The 13,391-nt window shown below is 37.9% G+C and overlaps 1 protein-coding gene across 5 annotated transcripts; it reads right to left on the bottom strand.

Annotated features, from left to right (window-relative positions):
• Positions 1–255: 255 nt before the first annotated feature.
• On the bottom strand, positions 256–5,146 carry tmem196b (transmembrane protein 196b). 5 transcript variants are annotated; one of them, XM_079893652.1, is made up of 4 exons: positions 4,777–5,146; positions 3,743–3,799; positions 3,252–3,515; positions 256–1,684 (listed from the first exon to the last, which is right to left on the bottom strand). In XM_079893652.1, exons 1-4 carry the CDS (start codon positions 4,939–4,941, stop codon positions 1,670–1,672), a joined length of 501 nt encoding a protein of 166 aa, XP_079749778.1. In that variant the 5' UTR covers positions 4,942–5,146; the 3' UTR covers positions 256–1,669. The 5 variants fall into 5 exon arrangements, with proteins under 5 accessions (XP_079749778.1, XP_079749779.1, XP_079749776.1 ...); XM_079893653.1 differs by having other exon boundaries at positions 3,261–3,515; XM_079893650.1 differs by having other exon boundaries at positions 262–1,684; positions 3,244–3,515.
• Positions 5,147–13,391: the final 8,245 nt, after the last annotated feature.

Genomic DNA, 13,391 nt, shown 5'->3' with positions numbered 1-13,391 from the left:
ATTACCAAACAGTTGAAATTTTTTTGGGTGTACTAAATTAATGAATGATGTGTTTAAAAAAAATTAAAAAATAAAACATTCAAAAAATTATTAGGCTATAGTAATATATTATATAATAATAATGATCAGTGTTGTAACGGTCATCAGCTGGAGTGCTCTTGAGAGCCACCTGAGGGCACTCCACATCAGAATTCACTGCCTGGACTCATCATCCCTGATTATCTATGTAACGATGAGCAAGGAACGAAGAGGAGAGAGAATCCACTACTTTAATAAAACAAACAGGTAATCCAGGGCAAACACTGGAACATGGAACATTACAAAATCAAGAACTCACAGACACTGAAACAAGACACAGAGTTTAAAGCTACACTGTGTAACTTTTTTAGTTGATTCTTAGCAAAAAACACTTAGTTCTTATGCTGGGATAGCCGATTCCAAGGGTGACGTTTACCTCCTGACATCTGTCCTGTAGTTTTATTCATTTGAGACGTATTGTTTATTATTGTCATGGACGAAGTGATAACTGGAAGCCATGTTAATCTTGGAATAATACGGCCACCACCGCTAGATGGGGGTAAAAATCACACAGTGTAGCTTTAAATACAGAGACTAACAAGCTAAACAAGATAACAGGGCGTGGCTAATCAGAAACACCTGGGGAGCCTAATAAACAAGAAAAACTACAAGGGACTACAAAACATGGTACAGGACAGGAAATGACAAAATTCCACACAAGACAAGGGGAACATAAGACAAGAATCATAACAAGTGTGATCATTGATTTCAGTAAAGGTCATTGATTTGTAGGCCCTTACTATGTCAACACTCTTTAATTGAGAAATTACAAGGTTTCATGGGCAGAAAAAAAAACAACATTTTTTGTTTCAAAATATTTATTTGCATAGATATTTAGTATAGTATGTTGTATGCTTCGATTCACTTAGCCCTAATTTTATTTATCTCTGAGTCCATAAAACTAAAGCTAAACAGAAACACAGTAGCTAGGCTATAGGCTAAAGCCAATTATAAAGGTCAATTTCTTGATGATATTGGCAGGAAGGGAAATGGGTCAAAACAAAAGGTAAAAGCACATATTCCCTTTATATGGTTTAAACAGATATTTCAAACGTGTCAGTAATTATAAAAGTTCGATAAGTCGATGACACCAGAACGTAACAGTAGGCTAACGTTAGGCTACCTACGCTCGAGCGCTTTCCATTGCGGTAATAAGTTACCAAGAAAAGTCTTCTGCCCTGAAAGTCATTATGTAGTTCGAACACTGTCTGTAAATACCTGTAGATCTTCAGTAATCCCTGATTGCTTTCTTCTGCTGTTATTATAGGTACTTCGTGCTCCACTCGGGTGCTGACACACGTTTCACCAGCAGATGTCGCTGTTGTATTGTAAATTCCGAATATTAGCAGCCATTCACAGGGTCACTGGCCGGCATGCTTGCTTGTCCTCCTTAGTTATTAAGTAACAGGTTAACAGCATTTGGTTTTACCTCTGTGACTGCAATATTTTTGCTTTTTGGCATTCAGTAGCCTGAGTACCAAATCCTTGATTAGCGATTTTGCATGTGCTTTGAACACAGCCTGGTTATTGGATGCAGATCCGAAGGTTGGAAGCTTTATGGTAGTGAGGTGCTCCTGTTGTGCGTAGCATGCTACACTGGAACTTCCTGACAGGCCAGAGAAAACAGTCAGTGTGATCACTTCCTCTTTCTCTCCCTCCCACATATACACAAAGAGTTTGCCTATGCTGCAACCATATGAAGTCCATTGTATCCATACAAAAATTTCTCTAAATTAAAGACATGATAAAAACTGTGTTGTAGGCTACACAATCTACTATCTGTCTTCAGTTGTCTTATTGATAGTGTGTGCTTTTTTGCAAGTAAAATGCCTTTTATAAAAGGCATTTTACTTGCAAAAAAGCACACACTATCACTATAGTATATTTGAAACTAAGACATAGGCCTATAGAGATATAGTGTGACAATTAATATTTATATGCATTTATGGAAGTAAACGCTATATTGTTAAGATCTCATTGATTTCCATTACAAGCTATAAAAATTTCATCTCCATTTTTCGCCAAATAAATATTAGCAACTTTACTAAACTGCATATTTTTGCTCAGTTTGGGCAAAAGATTTCTCTAACTAGCCTATATCACATGTCATGTTTTACAAGGTTAACATTAAAATACCTAATACATGACCTTTTAACCTTTCGATGGTTTGACATATATTGAAGTCTTCAGCATTGCAAACTGACACCATCACGCCATGACACTGACACTGATCAGCAAACCAGGAATAAAGTAGACTGACTTACCAAAGATGCTACTAAACATTATGTTAATGTTATTCATGCCACAAAACCAAATCCTTAAAGGGATATTTCACCACTGGAAAGATGAATGTGTATTTAAATTGGGTCATTTATGTAGTAGAAATGTGAAATTATTTTAGAAATTGGTGCCTGCTAGACTGAGAAAAGCCAGAAAATGTATTTTTGGCTCATGTGGATTAAAAGACAACAACTCCCAGAATGCACTTGCTTCGCTGCATACGAGGCTACTCCCAAGCCACGCCTACCGGTTACAGAGGGCAGTATCGGAAGAAATGATACAACTAGGCAACTAGTTGACTCGAAACTGAAAAGACACCGTTTTATCGTGAGATCACCTGAGATGACCTACTACTTCCGGGGAGATTCTGAAGTGTGCATTCGATAGACACTTTATATCCCATGAGGCCACGGGAGAGGATTTATGACAGTGAAGCGACGCAACTGAATCTGGTGGTCACATGATAATGACAACATGGCAAATGTAGTACGCTCAAATTACATTCACACTACACACTCATACTGTATAGAACATACTTTTTTAGCGGTCGTGGAGTAATTACTCATTCAAAATAAGTGCCTACTCAAGAGAGTATGCGATTTCGGATGCAAACGCACTTATGACTGCACCTGAAATTTATTTATTTTTTTGTCATGATTTAAGCATTTAGGATTGTTGTCAGATTTCAAATGTGAAATTTAACCGTAAGTTTGGTGAACAACTTTGGAGAATTTGATGTTTCCCCATTCAAAGGGATCAAAGCTGCCCGAGAGACGTTTCAAAGATGGCCGCCGAGTGAAACGACTTGTTGTCTCTAAGGGTCATTGATTCTACAAACCAAATCTGCACTTTTTACATTTTCAATAAAAGCAAACTAGATCTCACAGGCACACCTCCTTCACCTTCTCGCCCATCTCCACGGAATGATGCAGGGACAGATCCCTTTCCAGAAACAGCCTTTTCTGTTCACTGCTGGCGAGTTTGCAGGTGAGCCAGGTGGAGAGAGTGCAGCTCAAGATGCCCAGGCTGGCCAGGCAGAGGAAGGACAGGTGCAGAGAGTACAGGCTGTCCGCCCGTTTCACCATCGCTCGCACAAACTGGACGTTGAGAATTCCCCCAATAAGTCCACAGATGCAACAGGCTGAAAACAGGATCATCTGTGATGTGAGGCGGAACAAAACAACAATGAGATAACAGTAATTACACAGCATTATAAAAGTTTTGTTTTACATGATAGTGTATCATGAGAGTGATAAAGCAGGGATTACAGACAATGTTTACAAGCTGATGTCGGCTTACAGTGGCTATCTCTGTCAATGTGTGTATACAGTAGATTAGATAAGAAGTGTTTCTTTTGTTGCGATGTGTGTCAACATCCTCTTACAGTTGGTCCAGTTCTCTTCTTCGCACACAGTATCCCACATAGTCCACAGACAAGAAACTGAAAAAAAACAGAGATCTGTTACTGAATCTAAATTAAATTCTAGTACACAATCATCTGGATATCATATTTTAGTTGCAAATTGGAAATTGTAAAGTAAAAAATCACTCTAGTTAACTCCATACTTAAAAATAAGAATAATTACAGAATTCAAAGTAAATAAAAAAAGAGAAAGGTGTTTAAATAAAATTCATAATGTAATATAATAAACTTTATTTAAAGTCCCCCTGCAGTCAATAATTGTATCCCTTAAAACTCATCGATAATCAAAATGACATATTTAAATGTTTATATTTCCTGTGAAAATCATTTATTCATGCCTTCAGTTTACTAGAACAAAACGTCAAAGTATCAAGTTCCCCCATCAATAGGGAAAATCCCGAGGGAACCAGTGGCGAATAAGTCTTCTGGTTTCTGACGTCATACCTGAACGACTCTATGGTGTTGACTGATGAATTTGCACATGATTTGTCTATATTAAAAACACCACATAGACATATAAACAACATTTTCACCACAGGGTGAAATACATCAATAAATTAATATAATAATCATGTGAATGATAATAATTGAATAAGTGATTAACAATAATTAAACAAATGTTAATAAATGTAAGTATTTGGCAGAAAAATATAACAATATAATATCCTTTCTGCAAACTGCTAATAATATAATATATGTTGATATGCAGTACTTCAAAGCAATAATAATATCAGGTTTAAGAGAAAAAAGTGGTAGAAATCACATTAATTGAGTAAAAATCAGCACACAAGATAAGAATTCACCATTTTATCTGCATTTACAGACATACACGTGAAATTTGTTTAAAAACTTTTTAAAAATGTGTGTGTGTATATATATATATATATATTTCATTTTATTATTCAGATTTATGTCCATTTTATTATTCAGATTCAAATATAGTCATATAGTATATTAATCCCATGCAGAAGATAAATGAACAATCTATAACTTACACACACGCCACTCCATACCGGTGTATAAAAGGAGGTTTGGCTCTTCTGCGGCCACAGGGCTTGTTTGATCCCCAGCACACCCAGAGAGATGCAGGACACCCCGAGTCCCATATGAAAGACAGAGAGGACCAGCAAACTCCAAAGATGCGCTTGCTTGGTGCACATGCTCCTCCGGGCATCATTCCTCAGACTGTGAGAAAAAGTCAGAGGGAGAAAATCCCTCTCTCACCTCGCCAACCAGCTATTACAGATCTTCTACTACACATTCCAGAAAACAGTTTCGTTTAAAGTTTTTAACTCAGGTGTCAGTTTTGTCTCCTAAAAAGCTCAAATCTGTGCGCTGCTCCTGCTTTTCACTGCATATAATTGCATGTTTCTCCGATTTCAGAACTCTTATAAGCAGTTGGACATGTTGGTCACATGACTGCCTGATCTTTAACACACATAAAGACACACAGCCTTATAGCAGCCTACTTCTTTGAAGACTTATTATTAAAAATAAGTACTTGAATGAAAATTCTGTCATTAATTACTCACCCTCATGTCGTTCCAAACCTGTGAGACCTTCGTTCATCTTCGGAACATGAAGATCTTTTTAATGAAATTTGAGAGCTTTCTGTCCCTCCATTGACAGCCTATGCAACTACCACTTTCAAGCCCCAGAAAGGTAGTAAAGACATCATTAAAGTAATCCATGTGACTCCAGTGGTTTAACCTCTATTTTATGAAGCGATGCAAGTGCTTTGTTCATGCAAAAAAACAACAAAAAACCCCCATAATTTACCACTTTATTTACCAAATATTAATCTCCAATGCGCGTTCACGCAACAACAACTGCTCTCGAATCAACACAACATGCATGTGTCGTGGTGCTCTCGTAAATGCTTGCTGGAGATTGAAATTTCGTAAAATAAAGTTATGTTTTTTTGCACAAACAAAGCAGCTCTGAAAGCTCTCAGATAAAAAAAGAATAAAAATAAAAAGATGAACAAAAGTCTTACGGGTTTGGAACTACTTAAGGGCGAGTAACAGAATTTTCATTTTTGTGTTAACTATGCCTTTAAAGGGTTAGTTCACCCAAAAATGAAAATTCTTTCATTAACTACTCACCCTCATGTCGTTCCAACAATTTTTGCCTATACAGTGAAAGTCAATGGGGTCCAAAACATCATTTTTTGGTTAACTTTTAAGTCTAAATATTTGAATAATTCAGTAACTTTACCTTCTTAGTCCCTTAATAGCAACATAACTGCTGGAAGTGACTTCCTCGCTGTTTCTATCTGACAAAATTAGTATAAATGTAGTTTAAGAAATGTATTATGACAGCCATGACTCTGAAATAGCTCGGTGAGGGGTGAAAAAGATCTATTTTTATCTTTCATCATTACATAAACTCCAGAGACATGGCCCACTATCTACGCTGATGTGTTCAGATGCCCCTCAGTGAGTGTAACACTGCTCGGCCACCCTCTCCATGTGAACCGGTGAAAGGGTCCTGCGATAAAGCCAGTCACATCCCATTAATCTCAGTTCGATGTGCCTCAGTGCTCATGAAAAAAGGGACTCTGACACTGCCGAGTATGGCCGCTCTGTGCTGATCTACCTCCAGGCATTTCTCACTCACTATCTGAGATCTGCAGCACAGGATGAGATCTCTCCGCCTGAAAACCTTCATTAAAATGTGTTAAATTGGTCCACTGTATTTTTAAGACCAAGCACGCAGGCTAAAAATGTAGCTGGTTAAATGATACAGTGCAGTTCATTCAGTGTTATTCAGCTTTTTAAATAACGGCATTATAAAAACATTTTAATTTTGCTTTATGGTGACCTTATAGCCACATTTCAGGAAAGAAACAATAACACTACACGGGAGGTCACTGTTTTGAAGCAGTGCAATGTGAAGCCTGTTTTCCCTGTTTGTGCCTCTGAAGTGTGAAGCCAGTATGTTTTCCGGTCATTACCCTTGTTTTTCCTCATTAACTTGCCTTGAAAGTTATACAGCACATCTTGCCCACACAATACTTAGAAACAGTTTTTGCTAGTAAATTTCACAAAAAATTACAAAGAAATGGCAAGTAACACATTGAATAAAACATGAAATTTTTAAGTATAATATTTTATATAGGCTAGTATTTTCTTGTAAAATGTTGGCTAATATTTGTTTTATTTACAACTTTGAATTTTTTTTTATAGTGGCATAACTATAATATATTCACTTTAAACATCTTCTTGAAGTTTTATGATTTTATTAATTTACATGACTTTTCAGGTCTAGAAATCAATCTTTCAAGCTCCCTAATATATCACTAAATTTTTTTCAATACCTCATTGTTGAGGGGGGGGGGGGGGGGGGTGAATTAAAATAAGAAATATTTTGATAGTTTTGGCTAGGAGCGTAGCCTTTCATCCATCCAATCCTGCAAACGATTTAGTGTGCAAGTGAATCAAACTGAATCACAAAAAAATCTGTCCCTTTTGCAAACCTGTTTGACCGATTAGATGAAAAGAGTGATTTATTTGCAAACCTGGCTTCACTACAGTTCTGATTCTAAACATCTGAGAAAACACAGCTAACTTGACTGCTTAAATATTCCCTAGTGAAAAATAAATATACCCAAATGTATTTGAAATACATTTATTTTATGCTAAGTATACTTTCAGATACATTTACATATTTATGTGGGCTACTTAATATAAATACCCTGCAACTGATATACTAAATTGATATACTTAAAGTCTTCTAAATTGGAACAACTAATTTTGTACTTAATGCACTTTAATTATCCAGAAGTAGTGCTGAGGTCCAACTAAATATATATTTAAGTATATTTGATTGTGCTAAAGTGGAACTATTGCAAGTATACTTTAATAAATATCTTGCATTTAAAGGCTGATTTTGCAATCATACTTACTTAATTCTTACTAATAGTGATATTAAAACACATTTTAGGCTTAATATTAAGAAATGTGCAATAATGAAGTACACCAAATCAATTTATTTATAATGTTTATATCAGTAAGTCTCAGGTGATATGTCAGTAAATATGTTAATGGTTTGTAGTATACTTGATATGAAATAAACTTATTTTAAATACATTTTTGTATACTTTTTTTTTTTTTTTTTTCACTTGGGTTGTCAGAGAAAATGATTGTCAGATCACTGTACAGTAATTTCCATTGACACAAAGCCTAATGATTTGAGCACAAGCCCCAGTGAAATACTGTTGTGCCCCAGTAAAATATTACTACGGGGATAATTATGACCGCCGCTAGCATAGCTAGCGAAAGCGGTCATATAGGGATTGTCAAAGTGTTTTTTTTTTTTTTTTTCGTCATCTACTGAATTTTTCGTCAACGATACCAGGGACACCGAAACACGGGGGAACATGAAATTTGGTGGGCATGTAGCCCCACTAGACTTTTACGGAAAAATTTCGTTTGGTCCCCGGGGGCCACTCCCCCCCCCCCCCCCCCCCCCGCGCTGGGCCCCCCCAAACCCAAAAAATGCAGTTTTCCTAAATAACTACCTGAACCGTGGCACAGAGGATGAAGAAATTTGTATGGTATGTTGGTCTTAAGGGCCCATCAACCTAGCCCATAATCGATTGTCAAAGTTTTTTTTTTTTTTCGTCATCTACTGAATTTTTCGTCAACGATACCAGGGACACCGAAACACCGGGGAACATGAAATTTGGTGGGCATGTAGCCCCACTAGACTTTTACGGAAAAATTTCGTTTGGTCCCCGGGGGCCACTCCCCCCCCCCCCGCGCTGGGCCCCCCCAAACCCAAAAAATGCAGTTTTTCCTAAATAACTACCTGAACCGTGGCACCGAGGATGAAGAAATTTTTATGGTATGTTGGTCTCAAGGGCCCACATCAACCTAGCCCATAATCACTCATTTGTGATTTGCGCCCCTTCCCATAAAAAATGAAAATGCAATATTATTCTGCTTTAATCGCCCCTATCTTCAGTTGAGAGGTTCAGAACTGCACCATATTTCATGTGTAAGATTAACTTGACATCCTCTGGGGGTATGCTAAGTTTCGTAGAATTTCATCCATGGGGGGGTATAAAATAAATTCATTTATGTGCACATTTAGTGACTGTACACTCATCGGCCTGTAGATGGTGCTGTTGAGCGAAGGGTTGCTGGTTTAGGATGATACTGTCACACACACACATGCAGGAATACAAACAAACGCAAGCATGCACACTGACATCCACACGCACAGACACACACCCATACACACACATACAAATCCACATGCACAGACACACACACACAAACACACACACGCACACACATGTACGCACGCATACATACACGCACAGACACACACACACACACACACACACACAGACACACACTATGAATACATTTTATCAGCGTTATGGACATAACATGAAATACACACACTTTACAAGTGTCCTACAAACTCTGTGAATTATTAAACAAACTGCCGATGTAGCATGAAAAAGACTTGCTTGAACACAATAAGTGTGTTTTTGAAACTCATTTTTGTAATACATTATGTAGGGAAAACCACTGTTATGGATGTGACGTTTTCACATTATGGATGTTAAGTGTCTAAACTAATGACTTTTGATATAAAACTTAAATAGTAATGGCAAATAATTACAAAACTCTAAATTATCCATGATCCACAGGAATACTCCAGACAGTCTTTTAAAATATACAACTTATATACATAAACACGCAATACAGCCAAATTGCTCCACGTCATTTATTTTTGTGGAAAGCCAGAGCAGGCCTGAGCGGCGGTCATATTTTGTACCGCCATGCGGTACATCTAGTTTTCAAAAGTGTCTAGCACCACCATTGGTTTTGGATTATTTGGATGGTTGTTTTGTCTATTGTTAAATAATTTAAAGTCTCCCTGCATGTATTCATTAATTTTATCCCTTAAAACTCATCTTTGATCACAAAAATTACATATTTAAAAGTTTTTTTCCTTGAAAAAAAAAATCTTCATGCCTTAAATAGCTTAAATGTAACTCTACACCCTTGCCTCATTTAGTAGCCTACCAACAATCTATATCACGGTTCCAAGTAATATGCAAATAAGAATGGAAATTGTCCACTCACTCACATCAGCTCAAGAGATTAGGCTTGGGGTCCATGGCCCCCTGTTTAAGAACCATTGATTTTTACTTTTTTTTTCTTTGTCTGATCAAAACTCCTAATACAAAATGATACAGATGAATATGAACATGTCTGTTTTTGACTGAAAAGCTTAAAGTAACATAAACAATAAGTCTCAAAAACTCTTAAGATTAATGACAACCAAGAAATCCCTCCAGTTGATGTTATGAATACACTGCATAATAGGGTTGCTTTTGGTTGGCAAGTATAATGAAAAGTTTTCAGCCATAATATGATGGTCTTTTAATTTTGATTCTTAGGGAGAACTGAAAACTCTTAATGGAGCTTATTGGATCATGTGCTTATAAAATAATATTCATCTTAGCCTTTAGATCTAATGAACACCTAACTAGCCAAAACTCCATAAAAGACTTTTATTCTACCCCATTTCATTGTAGGTAATGACCTTAATTCTTAAAGCTGAATTGGCTTTGCTCTATTGCTCAATGGATGCCAAAGGTGAGCTGCTTGCAGAATGGAACAAATCAGTTCTTGCAAATTTCTTTCTTGCAAAGCTGCTTTGTGAGGCACAACGTACCATTTCCTCACATACCAGACAATATGATGTAACTCCATACAATGTGAAAACAACAGCTAAGGCTTCTCACCAAAAATTCAAAGGGCAGTTAATGATGTTTTGGCAAGGCACAGTAAGGCACAGTTTCTACTGTATGTTACTGGCTGTTTTCCACTGCTCTGGAACGCTCTATTATCCCCAGCTTCATCAAGCCTTAACCAGGCCTCCCACTCTTTTAGTAGACCTGCTGAAGTACAATTGCATAGAACCAAACGTTAAAGGATGAAAAAAAGAGTAAATTTAGACCATCATTGAGGTTTTTGACAATGTTAGTGTCCTAATATATGTAACTTGTAGTTACATACCAGTCAGTATTGGGGGTAACAACGCAAGTTACGTAATCAGAGCATATTTTCTAGTAAAGTACAGAACAAATCTACCATGCTGAACAAAGCTAAACTAATTTACCATGTCTACCTCCTGATTCACTGGGTACCAAAGCACCGCTCTGCCATCCTTACGGCAGAAAAACAAGAACCTCTGGTGAAATTTGAATAAACTGATCGACCAACTTGGGAGGGCCTGAAATATTTCCACCTTAGACCTCCCAAAGGGGTACTGGCAGGTCTACTTTCCCCTCAAGCTAAGGACAAAATGGCCTTCAATGCTCCGTAGAAACATTGGCAGTACTGGGTCCTTCCCTTTGGGCTTCATGGGCCCCCAGCAACATTCCAGAGGCTTATAGATGTGATCATACAACCATTAACAGTACACTGCGGCTTACTTGAATTACGTCATAGTCCACTCAGAGAGCTGGGAGGAACATCTATCTCGATTACGAGAAGTGCTGTCTGCGCTACGTCCGGCTGGACTAACTTCCAACCCCCACAAATGTCACCTGTGCCTCTCCAAGACATGGTACCTGGTTTACCACATCGGCCGGGACGTTTTTGGACACCATAAAAAAAAAGCTGTTTGAGACTGCCCTCAACCCACCACCAAAAAACATATATGTGCCTTTCTGAGGTTGGCAGGGTCTCAAGCACTGGCTTGCCCCTTTACAGACTTGACCATGAAGGGACAGCCAGATAATGTGCAGTGGATCCCATGGCAGAAAGATAAAAATCTTATGTCTTCCCCTGTACTCCATGCTACGGACTTCTTGTTGAACTTCACCCAGCAGATAGATGCTTCTGATATGGAGCGGGGAGCTGTCCTGTCTCAAACCATCAAAGGGGAAAAACATCCAGTGACCTATATCAGCTGAAAGTTATTATCAGCAGAGACAAGGTATGCTGAGGTGAAAAAAAAAGCGCTGATCATGAAGTTAAGATACTACCTCCTCAGCCGGCCCTTTACTCTGGGGACCGCTCACGCACCCCCTCCAATGGATCTCAAAGGCAAAGGATGCAAGGGTCACCAGATAGTTCCTATACAGCCCTTTTGTGGCTCCTTTAAAGGTAATGCTGATGGTTTGTCCCAGATGTTCTCTGGCTGGTCAGGTCTGGTAAGGGTCATTCCTGCCCCCTATCCAAACAGTAGCCACCTCTCCCACCAAGAAGAACCACGTGCAGGCATGAAACTAGGTGAAAGATGTAATAAATTAAAAGTTGTGATAAATGACAGTGACAGTAAGAACATCATGCAAATGAAGCATGTTTGTTATGCATCAGTTGCATAACTATGATTCAGTTATTCAGTTGTTGAGTATTCATAATGAAAAGAGTATGTAAATGTATGTAATTATGAAAAGTGAACTACAATGTTTTCTATGTAATCTATGAAAAATGTAAACATTTATGGTGAAACATTAATACACAGAACTTTCCTCAAGAAACCTCTGTCTTTTATTTGGGTCAGTGCTGCTTAGACCTTAATTTGGTCTTCAGTTTGCAAACTTCTCTCTATATAACCAATCAGAGAGCTCTAGGCCCTCCTCATCGCATGCTGAGATTTGTAGTGGGTCAGTGTTATCTAAAATAACACACTAACAGCCCCCGTGGGCTGTAAGACAGAAGACCATTCAATTAAGTCCAGAGTTTTGGACATCAATCACATTAATATCATGTAGATGTGAGATGGTTTGTAATTGTCCATTCATAATCAAAGAGATTGTTCATCCATCCAAAAATGAAAACTCTGTCATCGATTACTCACCCTCATGTCGATTCAAACGTGAATGAGAACACAAAGAAGAATGTTACAACTGTTTTTGTCCATACAATGAATGCCAATGGGAACGTCCAGCGTTTTTTACGTCAGCATCAGTCATTCAGGTCTGGAATAGCAATGATTGATGATTTTTTTGATGAACCATCCCTTAGTTCAAAAAGCATCTATTTCTCAAAGATTGACTTTATGGTAGCCCATTCCTTTAGCATACTTGACTTTCTCCTGGGCTTTTCTGCCGTAATTTTTTAGTACATAAATCATGACTTGGTAAAAGGCCAATACAGCTTAGCTGAGCTGAACATTTAGAGGGTGACACTGAACAATGAAGCTCTTAGCAGGATAAGGCCTTGGTAAACAAGCAAGTTAAATATGCAACAGATACCACAGAAAAGGGTGAAGTACACTTTGGTGAGCTAACATGTTTAGGAAAGGTTGGGAATTTTAAGAGACTTTGCTGATGTGTGAGTGAGAACGCCCGAGATCTCTAAGCAACGGACCGTGCTTCCTTTTGAAATAGTTCAGAGAGGCTAGTATGACTGAAGGCTAATGAGCTTTATAAGTATCTTGTACTGTAAATGAAGCTGTGACATTGAGGTCACTGGAGAACCCATTGGTGTCAAAATAATGGCATCATCTTTAAATCAGTGAAAGGAAGTGAGGCTGAGCTGCACCTCGCTACACTAGCCAGAATGCAATCCAGTTATGATATGCTGCCCATTGTGCATTTCCCATTAAATTAAATGAGGAGATATAAGTAATT

Source organism: Squalius cephalus, assembly GCF_949319135.1.
Source record: "Squalius cephalus genome assembly, chromosome: 15".
Classification (NCBI taxonomy): Eukaryota; Metazoa; Chordata; class Actinopteri; order Cypriniformes; family Leuciscidae; genus Squalius; species Squalius cephalus.
The sequence above is the reverse complement of the archived record's forward strand: the minus strand, read 5'-3'. Positions and strand labels throughout refer to the sequence as shown.